Source organism: Daphnia magna, linkage group LG1 (genome assembly GCF_020631705.1).
Source record: "Daphnia magna isolate NIES linkage group LG1, ASM2063170v1.1, whole genome shotgun sequence".
Classification (NCBI taxonomy): domain Eukaryota; kingdom Metazoa; phylum Arthropoda; class Branchiopoda; order Diplostraca; family Daphniidae; genus Daphnia; species Daphnia magna.
Genome location: NC_059182.1, coordinates 6,971,858 through 6,991,943, shown reverse-complemented (window position 1 = coordinate 6,991,943; position 20,086 = coordinate 6,971,858). Strand labels below are relative to the sequence as shown.

The 20,086-nt window shown below is 36.7% G+C and overlaps 2 protein-coding genes and 1 long non-coding RNA gene across 6 annotated transcripts; 1 reads left to right on the top strand and 2 right to left on the bottom strand.

The window, feature by feature from the left end:
- Positions 1-580: 580 nt before the first annotated feature.
- LOC116936210 (diacylglycerol kinase theta) lies at positions 581-16,953 on the bottom strand. Of its 2 annotated transcripts, XM_045168130.1 has the most exons (17): positions 16,008-16,953; positions 13,494-13,573; positions 10,141-10,249; positions 9,709-9,929; positions 9,212-9,368; positions 7,450-7,584; positions 7,251-7,385; positions 6,955-7,072; positions 6,247-6,437; positions 5,899-6,111; positions 5,688-5,822; positions 5,248-5,607; positions 4,871-5,162; positions 4,599-4,754; positions 4,378-4,534; positions 4,195-4,302; positions 581-2,829 (listed from the first exon to the last, which is right to left on the bottom strand). In XM_045168130.1, the coding sequence occupies exons 1-17, from the start codon at positions 16,150-16,152 to the stop codon at positions 2,635-2,637; spliced, it is 2,907 nt and encodes a 968-aa protein (XP_045024065.1). In that variant the 5' UTR covers positions 16,153-16,953; the 3' UTR covers positions 581-2,634. The 2 variants fall into 2 exon arrangements, with proteins under 2 accessions (XP_045024065.1, XP_045024066.1); XM_045168131.1 differs by lacking the exon at positions 13,494-13,573 and having other exon boundaries at positions 16,008-16,025.
- Positions 16,954-17,012: 59 nt separating this feature from the next.
- On the top strand, positions 17,013-17,370 carry LOC116936225. The gene is made up of 2 exons (XR_004401636.2): positions 17,013-17,144; positions 17,232-17,370. It is a non-coding gene; the product is annotated as an uncharacterized LOC116936225 (long non-coding RNA).
- LOC116936186 (tRNA-splicing endonuclease subunit Sen2) lies at positions 17,359-19,151 on the bottom strand. Of its 3 annotated transcripts, none has more exons than XM_032943365.2 (6): positions 18,859-19,151; positions 18,720-18,778; positions 18,493-18,645; positions 18,200-18,273; positions 18,002-18,138; positions 17,359-17,923 (listed from the first exon to the last, which is right to left on the bottom strand). In XM_032943365.2, exons 1-6 carry the CDS (start codon positions 19,009-19,011, stop codon positions 17,789-17,791), a joined length of 711 nt encoding a protein of 236 aa, XP_032799256.1. In that variant the 5' UTR covers positions 19,012-19,151; the 3' UTR covers positions 17,359-17,788. The 3 variants fall into 3 exon arrangements, with proteins under 3 accessions (XP_032799256.1, XP_032799262.1, XP_032799258.1); XM_032943371.2 differs by having other exon boundaries at positions 19,033-19,128; XM_032943367.2 differs by having other exon boundaries at positions 18,848-18,999.
- Positions 19,152-20,086: the final 935 nt, after the last annotated feature.

Sequence of the window (20,086 nt, the reverse complement as noted above, 5' to 3'; positions counted from 1 at the left end):
TAATCTTACCATTTAACAGCATGTTGCATTTTAGCAAAAGTAGAGTAAAATTTTAAACGAGAAAATCAGAAAATATCTGCATCCTCACACAACTAGAAATGCCAATCATTGAATATAGCGGAAAAATCGGGAAAAATTAGGGAAAGCCTTCTCTGAGAATATTTGGGCAAATATATTAGATTCAAATGCAATTAAATGTTTTTGCTAGAAAAAAAAATAAAGGAAGAAAGAAAACAAAGTTGACCAAAGCATACATTTTTTTTTACTTTCCTTGCTTTGCATGCAGTGAAATCAGGAAATTTTACAGAATAGGACATTGTCAATAGGGTCTAATTCTCGAACAGCTATTTTTAGAACAGTGATCAACATCTTTTTTTCCAATGAAATTCTAAAATATCTTTGTAGATTCCAGTCAACGGTGAAATTCGTTTCAGTTCTAGTGCACAAGAAATTTATGCTTTTCAAGTAGTAACACGAGCCTAAAAAAAGGGGGAGGGGGTAAAAACTGAAAGTGTGGGCGATCGGAGTCGTACCCCTTGAAACTATTTTTAGAATATTTCCAACATATCACATGCACTCATGCAGTTATCAAAAACCTGTATTTCAATTCTTAAAAAGTTACAACAAATGAGAAAACAAACATTATCCTTGAAATATTATAATTGATTACAATATTTTCAGTAATTTTGACATCGCGTACAGTGATGAAGCTCATACATTCATTTATTTCATCAAATACCGAATATGTCTTCATCCATGACACAAATGGGGTATTCCTATAGGAAGTAAGTTAAGTTAAGTTAAGCGCTATAGCACTTAATCTACGACTGGTACAAAACAACGATTATTATGTATAAGTTATTCTGGAACAAGATCTGAATTAAAGCTATCTATGAAAACGTGATTAGTCAAAATTCAAATAACCGACGAAACAAATGTTAGAAAATTAAATAGTCTTGGGATCAATCATTTCTGACTTATCCGTTCGATGTGCCGACAAGGAAAATTTGCATCACTAGAACAACAATTTTGCAAAAAGACGATTTCGAAAGAAACTAAGATAAACGTCAGCAGGAATAGACATAACCCAGTAACGTAAAGTAATTTTTTTAATTGAATGCAGTTAAAAACATACATCACAAATATTACCGAATAACAAACACATTTGTACCAGATTTTAAAATAAAGATAATAAATAGATTCGTGTTTATGCTTGTATTCTATTTCTTTGATTACTTTACGGTGTCATCTCGTTTACCATGATCTTCTTTTACAGGATGGCAAGCGGGATTTTTCATTTAACGGTTCAATCGTAGAACTACATCTGATATAGCAGATTTCCGTTTCGAAGATTTTTTTTTATCCCAGTGATTTTTTTTTTCTTTGCTGTATTTTCGGTTAGGCGAAGGCAATTTATTATTTTTTAATTATATAACAAACGTCTGAAAGTTCCATGCCTTTTTTTATTTTACGAAAAGCGAGATAATCGGCATTAGGGACAATCCATTCAGAAACCTACTGGATTTCCTGTCTGAACAATATTTTCATTACGAGGTTCAATGATTGGTGATGATCTCCGATGATCATCAAACACCACCATATTGATAAGAAAAGAAAAAGTAAGGGGCCAGAAAACATTCAATGAAAACGTAGATTTCAAACGACCAGGAATACAGAAAACATCTAATTACCTAGCGACAATTGAATATAGCATTGGACGAGAAGCTTAATAACTTTGTGACCCATAACACTATTAAGTAAGACAACTCGAATTTATTTGACTAGACTATGTTCAGTAAAAACCTGGAAACCTTTGCTCCAAATCAAAGTGAAAATTGGTTCCAGCTAACCAATTCGCTAATATCCCCATAGTGAGGAGTTTCTTGTTGCAGACTTACAGCTTGAACTTCATTCATTACCTTTAAGAAAATTTCCTGCACAGCAGATACATATATACATTTTGTGTATATATATATGATATAAATAATCATAAATCAACAACAAAACAATCGTGCACCCATCGCAATCAAGTAACAGTCCTCAACATGGGCTAAACTTTTTTTTTTTTGTTTTTGTTTTTGTTTTTTTTGTTTTTTTTTTTTGTAGTTCTGAAATCTGTTCCGGCCTCGTTTTAAAATTGAGTTGTTTTAAATTTACTGGATACTTTTATAGGAGCTAGGTAATGGAATGGGAAATTTCTTAAATACGTTTTAAGACATACGCAACATAACTGCTATAAACGGAACATATAAAAAGAGTACGTTGACTGGTTAAAAAAACGGAAACATGAAAGGCGAACTAGCAAAGAAAGAGGCATGGCACGATTTTACCTTTTTTATGCACGTTCTTTTTTTTTTCAAGGGAAGCAGGGACAGTTGAAACTGGAAATTAAATAAACATGTGAAGGAGGGAAAAAACTGTGTGATGGGGATGAGAAGATCTACCGTACGGTGCAATGTTGAACAAGATCAAATTTTCATCTTTTTTTTTTTTTTTTATCTTTGAAAAAATCCGTGGTTACCTATTGCCGGCGATTTTGAGAGCCCACAGGAAAGTGGGTTGTGCTACTCTCTTCCGTGATAGAAAGAAAATTTCAATACGTTTTGAGGTGAGATTGGCTTCGACCTCAAATTTTCACACGGTCGTTGAATAGATCTGTGTTTTGTTACCCGGGGTAGTTTGAGATTCGTCGAAGCCACTGTTGTCCAACTCAGATGCTGCTGGAATCACTGCAGGACAACGGATTTTGCTGTTTCCAACAGTATGATTGCCGCTGTGACCCACATTGCTACTTGGGATGTTTCCTTTCTTCTTTTTTAACATGGTAGCCTGTGAGTTCGTTCAACATTTATTCATTCATCTCTTTACGTAGAAACTTTATATGCACTCTAAAGTCGAACTTAATTTTTACGTTGAATCACAACACCCTATGAAGGGTACGCTCCTTGAAAGTTCCTACAATTTGTGAACTTCGTTCGATTGGTAGATGTCGGAACCAATAGAAGAAATCTATTTGCATTAATGCTGATAAAGGTGAGTAGCACGGTATCGATTTCGTTATAAGGCTCTTTGTCGGAAAACGCTAACGACGAGGAAGTTTATTACTCCTAGAGATAGGGGTCACCATGCTCCAGTTAACCGGTTATAAGTAAGCATTTAAAGACAAGAAAAACCTCACTACAGCAGTACGAAGTAGTCGAAATACGAAAATGCTTTAACAGTCAGGTGGGAAAAGCCAAGAAGGGAACGAGGTCTTAAATAGCCTAAGTATGGATCGATGGAAAACTAGGTGGAACACGCGAGCACGAACTGGTTCAAGATCCAGTTGCAGAAAAGCGATCTAAACTCCCGTCTAAGAACGCAACAACTTGTACTTCTCTAGCTAATTCCCTCCATGGCAAGAGAAAATCAAGAACAACGACCGTGATAGAGAAGAGACAACCTATACTTCACCCTTTTTTAATTTGATAATTAAGCACAATTCAATTGGGATTGGTGCAAGCCATATAATAAAGGCCGGAAACGCCAACGTAACGACACCTCATTTTCACGCCAATGGATCACCTTGTTTGTCTGTTTTTACGGATCTTTTATTTGTTTGTGTTCGTTTTGTATGCCTCGAATTGTCTATAGTCCCAGGATTCGAGATTTAAACAACCGATTTGGCTGCTCTCAGCTGGCTTCATCGATTAACTGTCGGACTCTCCATTTGGTCTACAAAGCCGATCATAACAGCAGCTCAACGAGGTCAAAACATTTAACTCCGTTCAGATCGTATAAAGCTTTCTGTCGACTTCCGTTCAAACTTTTATTTACCGTCTCTCTTCAAACGAGACCGGTCGACAGTTAAACCATAGATCCGGCAATATCTAACAAATCGTAATAGCTCTAGACTAGTTGGTGCTAAGCAATATTTCATAGGATACTCTGGTTTGGCAATCTCCGACACTTCTAATCCTCGTGAGGATTCTGAAACCAATTGGTGCGAGATCTTAGAATCAAACGGTCTTATAAGCGGATTGCCTCCCTCAAGCCTGGGAACAATTTTCGGGTTGGGAATCCCCCCCTTGCCCCAGTTTCTTGTGCAATTCTCTTAATAAAAGACAAGTCCCCGCTGATAAATAATGCAAGCCGAGAAATGGTCTTATCAAGTAAGTAGTGTTAAAATCGGATCTTGATGAAATAAATTTTTACCTTCAATGCTGATTTCAGTACAACTATTTCGCCAGCACATTGAATCCAAGGTTCACCATCTACTTGAATTGGTAGTTCACTGTTCATACGTATACGGATATGCCCACCCTGTTTTTGTTTTTTGTTTTTCAAGAAAATGAATTTTTCAATGAAGGGCGTCAATTTATCATCTTTATGTTAGACCTGTGCAATTCTTATAGCAGAGCGTAGTCCCGACTGAATCTGACCCAAATGGAGAACGCCAGTAACGCCTACAACTTCCAGCATGCCATCCCAATGATTTGGCACTGAGAACTGGTCGTCACGTTCAAAGCCCCATGGGTTCGCACCAGATCCCCAACTGAAAATAAAAAACCACGTTAACCAATCTTTAATTCATTCCTCCTTCAATTGAACTATATTACCTTAAAATGTTCAGAATGATAATGCCTTCGACAGGGGGTAGGTCCACTAATTTTCCGTCCACCTCCAACCGGATTTCCTTGTGCATGTCTTTGCACATTTTGCGTCCCATCATTTTTCGTATACCCATCTTGACGTACACACCCTTGTTATGTAAACTGGAAAAAAAGAAACGAAGAAATTATGTTCCAAAGAGTTGAAACGAGTAACTTGAAGACACTGTGTAAAATGACGCTTGAAAAAGATGAATCCGTACAATGTTTCAATAATTTACCGGCTATTGAATTTATTGGGATTTTCTTCTCGCGCATTGTGAAAATCCAAGCAAAGGTCGGCGTCGATTCCAATTCCAAAATAGTTGTTCATAACAAATATTTGGGTGTTATCCTCGTTGGAAATGGCTGTCGATGTTGACATGACTCCCCCTGTTCCACAGCCACCTTTACCGTCCTCAAATAGTTTCTCGTCTGATGGATGAAAAACCACGGTCCATCTATCAAGTCGAATTTCTTCGGCTTCTATGACATCTCGTAACAGATTTAGGGGATCTTCTCCTCCAGTATAACCTGAACAAACAAACAAAATTGTTAATTTTTTTTTATTAAAGGGCATTTAGCTTTTTCTGAATAGTTAACTTTGAAAAAAAATTACCTGATCCCCAGCGGAGAACACGGGCTAAATCATTTCCTGTACCAAGTGGAACAATAGCACAAGGCGGTGAAGAGCATTCACTGTCTTGGCCGACGTTGTCGAGACACTGTAGAACCCATCCGATGGTGCCGTCACCCCCACATACCAGAATACGGTAATCCTTAACGTGTCGAAACACGTAAAGGCCCGGCAAAGGTCCACCAATATCCAGATCGTAAACTTGATATGGATTGAGAAGCTTACGAAAGCTTGTGACTAGTTCAAGGCCTTGACATCCACCCGATTTCACGTTTACAAAAACCAAAAGAGGTTGAACTTCGGGAGGAATCAGCTGAGGTATAATATTTGGCAACAAAGCGGCTGTTGGAAAATAATTAAGACAACAAAAAGAGGGATAGATTCCACAAGTTAAATGGCAATGAACAAGTTTTTATTCGTACCTGATAGGCTGCGTTCCTCATAGGTTGCATCTTTCAAAATATAGCAAGCTTGTATGGCATCATCGAAATTCTGATAGGTTAACACCATTGAACCATACTCATAATAAATTGGTCCGATTGAAGAGTATTTATTATCTTGATAAAGATATAGGAAGCGTTTTTTTAAGTAAAAATACTTAAACTTTGCAAAAGGAAGACAATGATCAACTACCTTTCCCGAGAATGTCAAGGAGAATCTTCTCATACTGACGCTGAGAAAGGTTAAACGGCAAATTGCTAACAAACACAGCCAGGTTTTCACTGCATGGAACTTCTTTCGGTTGAAGGTAAAACCGAGTGCGTTGCATCTGACGAAGAGATTCTCGGCCTATTTGCTTTAGCGATTCCCATGGAATTTCGTCCCGAGAAAGAACTCGTTCCGAAACTTTTATTTTGTTTATGTGAATTGCCGTCACAAATCGCATGCAAGAAAAGCAAAAAATAAAGATGAACATATAGAGTTTGCTTAGAAAATTAGTATATTGTGAAAAAGAAAATGAAAATCAAACATTTGAATTACCTCCTTTGTGCATGATGATTTCCGTAACAGAAAAATCTTCTGGGTTTGCAGATTCCAACCCGAAGAGGGGCAGTGATTCGCTGAGCAGACTAGCAGCGCTGGTACCACTGCTAACCGGTACAAGCTTGGGAGATTCAGACACCTGTAATCTTCCAGCATGAACGCGGACCCAACCAGAATCGGTTGATTCCCTGGTTTGTCAATTTAGCAAAGCAGAGGGAAAAAAACAAAAAACAAACAAACAAACAAACAAACAAAAGTTAGGAAGTGCCCTTAGCTTAAGGTTTAATGCATGGAAATTGTGAAACCAATCCCTTATGCGTCTATTTCTCACGGATCATGTTATAGATACCAGGCAAATTCAAGCATGAACTGTCAAATTAACTAAATGTTGTTAGTCAAAAACGTCGTAAACAATTTTTATAAAATGTTGGACATTCTCGGTGTTATAACGGTTTGTTCGGGTGGCAGTTCAGCTGACATAAGAAACAAGAACTCTTGTAGACTACGATTTACTACCATATTATCACAATATCAAGTTTCATCACGAGCTTTTCTACCCTCAAAGAGCTTGAATCTTAAACAAACGTAATGGATTTTAAGTCTCAATTTGGCATCTAATATGCTATACATTTTGGATCAAAGTTACTCCCCATCGCCCCCTAGATTTCCAGGGTTGAAATCAAGTCAAGCAATAGAAAATCCTACCGAAAACGGAGTAATAGGGCTGGCTTCCTCCCGTCTACTCGTGTCAGTAAGGGTATCGGGTAGGGCTCCTCAATTTCCTTCTCGGAATTTCCGCACAGATCTGTAAGATAATAGTCTCCTGTGAAATAAAAAAAAAAAAAAAAAAAAAAAGAGGCTCAAAAAGGTTGAATTTAAATCACTTAAACCGATTATATAATATTACTACTAATAGCTAATACTTGAAGCCGATTATTTACCGTGATGCGTTAATACCATTCATACATCTGTAAATAATAACAAGACACGTAATTAATTACCAGGATCTCCTGTCAGGTGAAATGCCCACATAGCAGCTGCGACTAGTTGTTCAACACTGGTGTGTCGGGGAACGGAGATCAGTTTGTAGCTATGGTGGCGAAACGAAGCGATCCCATCGTACACTTTAATCAATTCTAAATAGAAAATAGAAATCAATAATTGGATAATAAAACAGACTTTTTTCAAGTCGAAATGAACCTTCATCGCGGTCATCGCGTTCCCTTGATCGATCTCGTTCTCGGCTTTGACTATAGTTATCATCAGTTTCACGGAATGATTTATTGGCAGCTTCACCACCACCACCGCTGGAAAAATCTTCTGAAATGCTCCGGGCTAAGGCATGAAACAAGAAACAGAAAAGTCAAAATTCTAGTTGATTTTTGAGTTGAGAACGGCATAATTATTCATTGGTATGGTGGTATATAAAAAGAAAACTATAAATGGCATCAAGATGAATCATATTATCACACAGGTAAAATACAACACGCTCTCATATTACTGATGTTAAACATAAACTGGCTATTATTAGAGTAATAGTAAAGTAAATCACCTAATATTGTAATGGCAAATTTTTATTTACTACATCTCCACCATTTAATTTGCTATCTTTTCCCGTCTTTTCCCAAATTAGGCTATACTGCGTTGAACTATTATGTTACGTTAAGAGATACCCATTAAAGCAATGTTAATTATTCACTATAAAGTACTGTATGGCCTACTTGATTGTCACGTCATTACTATTGCAATCATTGAATCGTAGGCCATATGCATCCCAGTTTATTTACCGAGTGTTGCCATGGTTCCATAGAGTACAGGCCAAGTGCTCTATGTACTTTTTGGATGTCAGTACAAAGTAGGATACGCAAAACAAGGCAGTATGACGTTTGCAATGCGTAATCAACTGTTTCATTCAGAACTATAATGCTATAACATAAGAAGCCAAATGAGGGCTGATTTTAAAAAAATCAATTCATAAAGTATTAGTTTAGCACATGAGCGAAAATTGTAGGAGACGTATACGTAAAATATACGGGAAAAAAATTATTCTAAAAATTTTTATATTGCTGTGGAAATTGTAATCAAATGATACGAGTAAAATTCTATTTAAGCTGCCTTTTTTTCTGACATGTTACAACAGAAAATGCTCCAGTGTACACTGTACATAGTTTTGCACTAAGAAAAACGTTTCCTATGGGATAAGAAGAAAGCGGAACGTTGATGAATTGATAATTCCTAGTTAAGATTCTTCCCTCCGCGGAATCAAATGTTTCCTCCATAGGGGTCGGAAGATGGTAAATCAGAGAATGGGTTTGTACAATCTCTCTTAATGTCATGTTCAGCTAAATTTAATTTGGAACATAACATTACCCAACTAAACCTGTGACCCAAATATTTGTGTAGAAGAGTAGCCAAACAAATTTTCCCATTAATCTTCTCAGGGGAAGTTTCTTTCGTACGAACTAAGGTGATTATCTTCTATTTTTATGGCTATTACCGAGCGTCCTGCTAATGAATTTGTGGAATCAATATTTCATAACCGCACAACAGCACTGACACGAATGTTCGTTAAACTACTATATTCGTTGCATTATGCTTTTCTGTAACGATTGTTCAGCATGCATCATTTTCACGAGCATCAGACAAACAGGATTTTCCCGATTTTGGAAATACACTATTTGACTCTGGGAGATCCGATTCAATCCCTATATAACAAGGAAAATGAATATTCATTTTCGCAATTAAAATAGCATCAATCTAATGCATCAACGTTATCAAATTTCAATTCCACTTATCCTACTTTTATCATAAGGAGAAAAATATCACTTATGGTGAAAAAATATGTTTAACGGATTCACGTTCATCTACTACACCCCAGTGGCAATTTAGAATGCATATCGATAATTAAAGAATTAAAAGCAAGCAAGGGAAACTCATACTCATTTAGCATTGAAATACTTACGTGATGCTGTTTCTCTCCTCCTTGGCTGTGATCCTATCAGCGTTTCCAATGCCACTGTATGGCAGTTATTACTAACGGCGTGCGGTGGAAGAAGACTTGGCGCAAGGACCCCGTAATTGCATTCGGGATTTACTGATTTGTAACACATGGAATGAACCTGCACATATAGGAGGAAAGGAAACATAAAATAAGCAGCATATAGACACAACAGCTTCGTTACTGACATATTACTGGTCTGCTGTTATAAACGAATTGGGCGGATAATTAGTGATACACGTAGATGCCAAAAATATCCAAAAAACGCATACGGTTTGGGGGCTTTTTTAACCGGGCTCTTAAGACGGAAGGATGTCTATTACACGATGGATATTTTTGGTACCTACTGTATATTTTCTGCTAATAAATTGAAATTACGCAGGTGAATTCGTTTGTTGCAGCGGATCACAAGAGTAAATGTTTCTTTTGGGTTTTTCTTAATGTATAAAAGGTCCATTTACCGCAAATCCACACCATTCACATTTCCATCCTGCAAGACATTCGGCACTCCAACACGATTTCCGGCAATATATACACTTGGCGCCAGTTGGCAAATTTCCCTCTCGCCAGTAGTGGGTAGGCCGAATATCCTCCAATGTCCATCCAGGTGTGTAGGTAGAAGCTTGGCGACAATTTGGCAGGGCTCCATCCTGGCACTCGGCATGCACGTGATAGTCACAAACTAAGGAATATCAAAAATACATGGATTCAAGTGGGTTCATGAGGAATGCACATTTCGTTAAGATGAACGTTATCATTTTTTTCTTATTAAACGTCTAACTTAGGGAAATGTTTCTAAAATTTAATTCCAGGGAGCAGAATAAAAATTTGTGATAGGATCGGAAGAATTTATTTTTATCGTATTTTTTTTTTATTTATTTTTTATTTCGTACCTTCACATCGAAACGAATAGGTGTCATCCAGACGCTTCCGGCATACGTTACAAAACCGTCGTTTTTGACTGTGGTGGTTAGATTCGGCCCAAAAGTGTGCGACTGGTGTCTGAAACAAGGGCAAAAAAAAAAACTGAGTGAATGCGTTGTAGTAAAACTGCCAATAATTTTTTAACTGTTAACAGCATTTGAATTGGGAGACGAACATCTTTGAAAAGGATCTGTAAGCTAAGCAGACATTAAATTCCCTTTTTTAAGCTTCCTGCCTCCTTAATTTAATTGTTTCCTGTTAGGGAATATACGACATATTTTAAGTTACAAACTATGGCGATATTCTTGTCAAACATTGCGATGTATCGAACGAAACGTATTTATCTTAAGTTAACATTTTTCTTTGTTTCTATCCTTATATAATACAAATAACCGTCCCTAACCTGAACATGTTCTTAGAGACCTGTAAATAAGAATAGAAGCTTCGTAAATAAATAAATGTTTTTAAATTTTCAGCTGATGAAAAAAATGGCATAAATAACAAAGCTTTGTTGACTTAACATGATAACTAAGCGCTTTCATATTTTCCCATCTTATTGCTCTAAACGAGAAAACATCGAAGACATCGCTCTTTGATTCCTTGAATTCTTTACAAAAAACTAAGAAGATGATATGGTGCCTTTCGTTTGCTATTCCTACTATACGTACACCTACCCTCTTTTGTCCCAACAAATATTCCCAAACAGCATGTTCCAAATAATCCACAACTTCCTCTCCGCGAGAAAAAGAAAACAATTTTGAGAAACCCCGAGAAAGTTCCCTGTTCTGCTTCAATATTCCACAGAAAAACCCTCAGTGCTGGATGCCCTCAACGTACCGATTTTTGTTTGCCATGGAAATTTCCGGAAAAGCTAGAAAAAGGTACTTGGTTTAACAGCCAGAAGGCAAAAATCTTTTCGGACAAGATGTGTACAAATACGAAGCAACTTTATTTTTTGCTTTTGTTTTTCTTACCTATTTGATAACTTTCATTACCAGACAATTCAAATGCTTTTTGCTTTTTCTACCTTTTCTCCCCAAAAACACAATAGAGCTGCGATGTGCAAGACTTCACTTTTTTTTTTGTGAGACTACGGCTCGGCCCCGCGGCGATTGGGTAGCTTTTTTGGCGATCGGGTAGGTAATTTTGATTTTCGGTGCGGATCTGACAGATCGCAGATCATCCATTTTCTTACCCATGGGTAAACAGATCAAAGCCGGTTCCAAACAAAAAAAGGACCCAGATCCTAGAACCAGTTGCTGGACCCGGTTCTACGACCCGGTTCTAAGAAAAAGTTCCCAAACCCGGTTCTAAAAACCGGTTACACTGGTTTTTTTACCCGTTTACCCGACTTCTTTTAAGCCGCCATCTTAAAAAATGGCGGCAGATCTAACCGATCGCACCGAAGAACCGCACCGGAACCGATCTGTTTCTGGAGAACACGAACTGATCTCAACAGATAGATCAGATCGGTTTACCCGATCTCGGTCAATCGGGGCCGAGCCCTACGTGAGACTAAAAATGTTTTGGCAAACATGACACATGCATGGTGTCCAGTTTCCGTATTATTACCAGAACATTACTACCTTCTGGATAGAGTGTGGGTTTGATCCGCTAGATGACTCTTTAAGCGACATCCCGTCGAAAGATAGGAGACAGATGTAAATAAAGCATAAAACAGACAGGATATGGATACACTAGCAGACAAATAGAAAAAGCTATTTACGTATAAATGCACAACCGGGATTCTATGACTGATGCTCCTGGTGACCCCGAGAGCTAATGAAAGTCAAAAAAGATTCGCAGGGAAAAAAGGCCACCCTACTGGGCCATGTTAATAAAGTGGGAATGTTTCACTCAAAACTATATTTTCGGTGTCTGCTTTTCTGTGAAACTTGTGAAACGTTAGCCATGATCTACTTGGTTTACTTAAATATGTTTAAGTCCTATCTCTGATAAACCTAGTCTGTTTATCGTTTTCTCGTAAATTTGCTTTTTGTATAAAATAACAAGAAAACATACACTGACAAGCTTAATCGAACGGCCTACATGCTTATTATAGCAAGTATAGTATAGATACTACAGTTTAATTTATAACTCAAGGAATAATAATTAGAGTTTCCGCAACAAATCAGAGGTCCAATTAGGCTGATTATTGTATCCTTACTTTAACAGTTCATCGAGCTGTTTTTTTTTACTCAAATTTGTATTAGTAGGTCATTGCTTCCTCGCTAAGTATAAGTTACGATACGCGTGTACCATGAAACATTTCAGTCTGGCAGTCGTATCCCTCCGTACATCGTCTAGCTATACCATCTAACTGACTTACGATCAATACTAAATATTCAACTAATCAGCTATCTAAATAAGTCTACATTTCGGTGAGGTTTGCTCGAAATATCTTCTCCCACGCTGTAGAATTTTCCATCTCGAGAAATTCTACATTGAGCTTCGAAAAGTGCTGATCGATGAAGAAGTAGCAACAGCAGCCGCGCCGTCGCGAAGCTGAAGAGATGGATCCGTACGATGAACGACCCTCCCCTCTAGTAGAATCAGTGATTTGGTGTAGTTCCCAGATCGATAACGCGGTAGACGAAGGAAAGGGAGTGAGTTACCATAGCAACACTTGACAGGATACAGCTGGATTCTAGTAACTCTGAGAAAGCAAAGATTTTGACATGGAATATTTTCCGTCTGACTGAAAGATTGCCCGAATTGATTGCACGAGTACTAACGAAAATTTGTCAGTTTAACTATGGAAACTTGAAATGTCAGTAATAACGGGTCGTAACTTAAAAAGTTCTGCTGCTCAAGCTCATAAATTATTTGGCGAAAAATAATCTTTTGTATGGGACGGTATAACGCGGCAGCAATAAACAGCCTTGTTAATCAATACACAGACTTTTTGTCTCGGAATTATTTCTTAATTCGACACTATTTTTGGCTTAGAAAATTGAACACGGTAATGAATTGCTGGAGGCCGAAATGATACGGTTTGCACATTGATGCGGTTGATTTATGCTCTAACTCCTTAAGACACAAGCCGTCTTTTTGATAAGCAAAAAGATGGTTAACACTAGGAAGAAATTCGAGGAAATTGCGGAGGTGATCAAGAATATGAAAGCAAATTATTACATTTCATTGTGGAAAAAGAACGTAACGAAAACAGTGAGGCTTATAAAACCATGGCCGCTATGTATTGTCATAAAACGAAATAAGGAATGACAGTAGGTATTCAAAGCATACAGTGTTAATAATAATGGCAAACTTTAATAACTGAATCAAACTACTTTCAAGCTGAAAACTTGGTCTTAAAGCCTACCTCGATTAGTGCGGTGGCGATGTGGATACACGGTGATACAACTCCCTTAAGGCAGCGATCGTGCACGACGAAATTGCAAACTGTAATCGTTGAGATATCATTAGATGTTATGTTTTTCTCAGCCTTGCTTAGCCTATGTTAGTACATGTTGTAAATATTTAGAAAATTTACTTTACCAACGATTAACCCCAATTATGCATTTTATCGTAATTCATTTATAGTTTTGTTGGCTGCTGGGGCACGGCACTTAATCTAAGCATAGTGAATTGTAAATTGAATCGAACTATAATATTTCTATATCATAAGTTGAAAGTACAGCTATCGTAAAACAGTGAGCTAACACAATTATTTCAACTGTACTAAGTGTAAATTTATTGAAACACATTTAATCTTAAATTATTGAAGATTTTTCTATAAGCTTGGTATACTTTTAGAAGGTCAATTACAAAGCTTCTTTTCGTGAAATAATACTACCTAACTGGGCAGAAAAGAATACTAGATTTTGAATTAAAAGTGCTGCAGAGTGTTGACTGTATTGCCACGAGAACATGGTGAACGATCCACAATAGATGCCAGAAACATATGGCAATTTTGGCTTGGGTTATATTCCGCACATTTTACTCAAGCTTTTTGCTCGAGTAAAATAAATGGCATAATAGTAGGTACAAAATAAACCCGAAATGTCCGCGCCGGATTTTTGGGCCTTTGTCAAGGCACACACCGCTACTGTCTATTTCTATTTAGAGATGACGACTTTTTCATGCAAGCTTCCAACTCCAGCTACAGACTTCTCCGTTCCATCAATAGTTGGCCGCAAATTATATTTGGAACACTTCTATCTAACGCAGCTGCACAGCCTTTTCTCCCATATCATGACCCTATGCCAGCTACAGGAACACGTTTTTCGGTGGTGCTGCTTTCACGAAAAGTATGGCGAAATCGTGGTTAACAACCGACATTAACCAACGAAAACTGTTTTCTATAAAGAAAGGAAAAAAGAAAGAAAACGTCTTTTCTGACCAAAATGTGTATAATATTACCAAATTACCACTTCCGTTTTTTTTCCCATATCTTTAGGTTTTTCTAATATTGACAAACAAACGCCAGAAGTTTTTGATTAAAAGCAAAAAAAGAAAATCCAGTACAATTATAAAAAATGTCCACTAAAATTCACTAAACGAGGTATCAAACACCAAGTAACCTAAACCAAACATTTGTGAAAATTAAAAAAATTTCGTACATTTGGGTTGACTACCTCTCGAACATGACAACGTTAAAACGAAAATAGCGCCCGTCGTTAAAAGTTATTCGTTAATAGCCTGGGCGAACATTATTCTTCGTTTAAAAAAAAAAATTTACCGACTGCTACAAGCATTTCAGACCTTATGAAACAAAAACAAAATAAAGGTTAAAGGAATATGAATTTCACTATCGCCTCATTACTGGAAAGTCAGTTTGCAGCGACTTATTTCACGTATGTTTCGATCCCTTTCTATTTCACTAAGAAGTTTATTTTTTGTACAGTTTGGAACGTCGAAACATTTTTAAAAAGTACAACTTTTGTCCGTCGAAAAATATCCATAATTATATTTGTCAAATTCGAAGCTCAGGTTGATAGTCTACTCGACGAGAAATGCAGGCTTTAAGTTGCCTTCCAGATGAAAATCAATACATCCACCGCCTCTCCTTTTCTCTCCATCCCTTGCATTTCCCAAGTTCGCTCTTCTTGTTTATCTCTCCCCAGTTGACAGAACCTTCTACTCCTCTTTTTGCCCGTCTTTGGGTCACCTTAATTTGTTTTTAACTATTGTATTTTCTAGTTTAACTTCAACATCTCCTTCTTTTAAGCTTTGCTTAATGCCTGCCGCCAAAAACACATACAATGACTAGCTAATTTATATGTACATAAAACTATTATTTCACGCCTACACGATTCTGTTCTAGTACGTCGATTGAGCATGGAATAAAAAAATTTGATAAACTACGTATTTTCAACCGATTAAAGTTTGGACCATAAACCTGTTTAGCATTCTATAAAGACGGTGAGAAAGGGAAAAGAGAAACCTACAAATGGCAATAAAATACACAATAAACTATTTCGATAAGTTACATACCAAAAATTAAACGTTTGATGCAAAAATTATTTGTCAATTCCTGTGTACTAATTTATTTGGAATATTGCCACACCTGCGTATGGCGTTAGGTTTTCTATAACTTTTAAGTGAAATTTGGTACGAATTTTCCAAAATGTTCGAGGAATATTTTGAGTTTACAACTCCTCGTGAAATAGATTCCCTCAGTTGTTTTTTATTTCTAGCGGATTCCTTTGTTTAAAGTTATTATTACTGATAAAAATAATGTCACATTACATGTGTTATTTAACCAGCAGTTAAACTTATTGTAACGAATCACTGTGTTAGTAAAAACGTTCGAATACATGTCCGTTATAGAAAAACCAATGTATGATTGCACAAATAGCCATGTAGAATGATCGAAAATGAAAATTTTGAATACCTTCACAAACGTATCCCTGTCCAAGAAGTCCCCATACCAAATCAGAACAATGGTGGCAATAAGACGGCTTGTGAAAATTTTTCTTCAGGAAGTAATGTCCATGACTCCCTGTTGTTGGCCATTGATCATCTCCGCCAGCTGCCATTTTTTTTGACAACTTAGCGGCGATATTTTCGGTTAACTTTATAAGACTGCGTCCGTCACCGTTTGTTTAATGTGGTGTAGGTTGCATTATTTTCAGCACACCAGGCATCAAGCTCATTCGCAGGATTTCACCGAGCAAAACACTCTTACTTAAGGGTAAACATTTAATGCCGAGACACGTAAGACTAGCAACAGAGTAGTCCTCCTCACATTGTTGTCGCTTTTAAATTTTCCCGAATGATCTCCTTTTCATCAGTACGAATAATAATATATACTAGATTTTTTTTTCTCCAACTTTGACAACCGATTTCCTTGCTGCGAAAGTCACTGCCAGCAATCACATTGCACGTCCTCTCCGAGTTACAGTTTGATACTGCACCAAACTAGTCTAGCAATGGGTGGGTTACACAAGTAGAACAGTAACACTCGAAAGGCCCGTCTGGCTCATGCGGCAGGCCAATTTCAAAACAAGACAAACCACACTTAGACGCGATATGAACGCCGCACTTTCCGATAGTTCGACTATCGTGCACCGAGCACGAAGTGTTAGAATTGAATGTTCTTTGTTGAAACATAACCAAGACTAGTAGTTTCCCTTATTACAGGGAGTTTATGATATAATCTCATTTTTCACTTAACGATAAAAGAAAAATAAAGTAGGTCGAAAAGGATCACTTTATCCCAAAACACACCCTTTCTTAGCTTTACAGTTACTCTGTCTCTTGCATCTCAAATTATAAAACTCACGATTTTTATTCTCATGTCTATCACCCACACAATCTCAACAGGAACTGGAAGATGGTGGATATAGAACTACTGTCGAATAGCCGCAGATATGCCACCTGGTGGTAAGAGTAAATTTTTAGTTTTTGTCATAAATGTGTGTTTCGTTTAGGATTAAAAAAAAAAAAAAGAATACGCGTCATGATTTATATAGGGAGATACTTAGTTAACAACTCTGTGGTATTATTTACTAAAATAAATTCGTGGCTGGTAAGACTGCTGGACTGCTGGTACAGCGTAGATGGCAACACATTGGTCCATGTGGTTTCTTTTATTTTTACTTGTGTTTCTCCCTAGCGATCCACCACATCGATGGCGGACATGTTTGAAATCCCAGAATTGCATCGGGGAGAATTAGAAAATGCTCTTGTTCGCTGCTTCCAGCATTTGTACGGGAATATACCTGAACACAATATATGATCAATACCATAATAAATTTTCTGTATTTCTTGTACTTACAACTCACACATACACACGCAAATTTATTAAGAAGTACTATGTTACTACTACTACTACTAATACTAAGTTTATGGAATAATGAGAACAGATAATCATCCTTGGCCAAATTAAAGGTAGATCACAGAGGATACAGGGTTCTAAGGTTGTTACCAGGCACACTGACATACTTTATTACTGACTTCCTGAATAAGGTGAATGTAGGCTCCTTAAACTCAAAGAGAAACTTCATCCTTCTCTGCTACTACATTCATTCAGTCACATAGTTGCAACACTTGGCAGTTTAACACATCTAATGGGGTTCATTCGACAAATTAATCAATTATTTGTCCTTGTGCAGAAACCCATTGCTTCAGGAGCACAACATTTAATCTCAAATGTCTAAGACATCTGACAAGCTAATCAATTATTCGTTCTTGTGCAGAAACCCATCGCTTCAAGACCACAACATTCAATCTCAAATGTCTAAGACATTCCGGAGTGGTTAACTTAGGTACAGGATGCATTGGTACCACATCACACAGTAGAAGCTCCTGTCAAAAATTTCAAAATGCATTTTTAATAAATAAAACTGTATGAGGAACAAAATTTAAATTTTCAGTGTAAACTACCTTTGATACAGATTCTGTAATACGGTTTATAGTGGCAAGTTGGATCCAACTGTTATTATTTTCATTGGACATATTCAGGTCACGCACTACTACTGAATAAGATGCATGATGAAACTCAGGTCCTTGTTTGTAAAGGACTACATGAAAATGAATTCCGTCATTGAGAGTCAATAAAAAATTCAAATAAACATGACATACTGAAATCTCCGCCAAACTTCAGACCCGATCGGACTACCCAACCAGACAATCGAAAATGTTGGTAAGATAGATATCTATGATTAGACAGTTGTCAGTAAACATTTGCAATAAAGCATATAGCTTAACATTTTAATTAAAAAAGGGTTGGAGTTTAACTAGCTTAAGGTTTAAATATTTACCTGCTGATTAACCATAGAGAAAATATAATACAAAAGAAAGCAAAAACAAATATTGAAAGCAGATATTTCATGGGAGTTAGTTGAATATGCGATTTAAAAAATTTTATGTCATACCGAGACAAAAAGTTGTTGGTAGTTTTCATAAACAAATCCCAGATTTCATCTAAATTCAAGAATTTCTCTTGAAATTTAACTTGTAAACATCCAATGACATAACTTAGGAAAAATGCTTCTTCAACCATCAAGTTTGAAGTTTCACTAACATCACTGAAAATAAAGCATAATTGGTTTTTGTGAAATGATAATACAATTGCTACAACTATGATCTTATATGTTTTTACTTCACAGAGGATTTAAAATTTGGCAAACTCCTTGAAAGATTTCCTTTCCCAAAACATCCCTAAATGCAAAATAGTTGTTAAATTAGTTTTACATAATTTTAATGGGAACAAAATTTTGTGTTGCAGACCAAGACCATACATAGGAATACAATTGCTCTTTTTGCTCCACATCTTCGATTTCTACACTGCAACCATTAAACCTTCCAACGATATAATAATTCGGTAGAGAAGAAGGTGAACATATTAAGGTACGAGAACCTTTCTTTCTTTTGAAGAAATTTTCTTTTGACATTTAAGCAATGAATAACCTTACTTCGAGGACTAATCTATTTGTCAGCAACGATTAGCTGTGGAATAACTTCAGGGGACCGGGTAAATTGTGGACGTGGATGACAAACGTGTACCGATATATCATGGAAAACTCTGTGGAAGAGCAGAATGCTGTTATGAAACATGGACTAAGGCCTACTTAATGCTTAAGGCCTGTAAACTTGAATACCTCCTATGGCTGTGACTCGTTACCTGGCAAATGGCAACAACTAATCAGAGGAGAAACAAGGGCTACGACGACACCATCTGGCGTTCGCTACTGCTACTGCTTCGAAAACCTCAATACAACATTAAGCAAAAACAGGGTTTCCTTTTATTTTTTAACTTTTAGTTAAAGAATTCCAGTAAGTGTAAAAAATCACCTCTTCGAAAAAGATTTGTGTCCCCTAAGTAATATTTTCATCATTACATTTTAACATTACAATCAAATTTACATCGTTATTGTGATGGTGGTTAAGGACTCCATTTAGAGATTTATGGATATGAGTGTGACGGTTCAAGTTAATTTTATGTCATGTTATCAATGTGAGTAATATTTTAAAAAATTTTTACTGAAAATGTTTAATCCGTTTATAGATTTTTTGCCTAAATGATTAATTTTACAACTACATGAACAAGAAAAATATTTTCAGCATTTACATCATAATTAAACTTATATTTCTTTAACATACTACTTTTTTCTTTTTAACAACTCAATTGCCAATTGCTGTCAAACTAGCACACTTTTCATTTCAAAAACTTGATTTCTTTTTGTTTTATCTTTATTTATGTGTTTATGTAACTATAACAAGTATTAAAGTTTTTTGGGGTGTTTTTCAATGAGGCTATAATTTCGAGCGACAGATGGTGTCGTCGTAGCCCTTGTCTTTTTGTCTGATTGGCTCGTACTAGGGAACGCCTACCCGCCATAGGAGGTATTCGAGTTTACAGGCCTTAAGCATTAAGTAGGCCTTGCATAGACTTACTGTTGGGGTGCATTTTGTGGTGAACTTGTAGTTGAGCTGCTCAATTTTTTGGTTGATCATAAAATGCTTTTA

Coding starts and splice junctions, on each gene's coding strand:
- LOC116936210 (XM_045168130.1), bottom strand. CDS start 16,152: ATGGCAGCTGGCGGAGATGATCAATGGCCAACAACAGGGAGTCATGGA. Junction 7,073..7,250: donor TCACCTGACAGGAGATCCTG/GTAATTAATTAC, acceptor TTTATTTCACAG/GAGACTATTATCTTACAGAT. Junction 4,303..4,377: donor CTGCTATAAGAATTGCACAG/GTCTAACATAAA, acceptor AAACAAAAACAG/GGTGGGCATATCCGTATACG.
- LOC116936186 (XM_032943365.2), bottom strand. CDS start 19,011: ATGTCAAAAGAAAATTTCTTCAAAAGAAAGAAAGGTTCTCGTACCTTA. Junction 18,274..18,492: donor ACCAACAACTTTTTGTCTCG/GTATGACATAAA, acceptor GTCTAATCATAG/ATATCTATCTTACCAACATT. Junction 18,139..18,199: donor GAAGTTTGGCGGAGATTTCA/GTATGTCATGTT, acceptor ATTTTCATGTAG/TCCTTTACAAACAAGGACCT.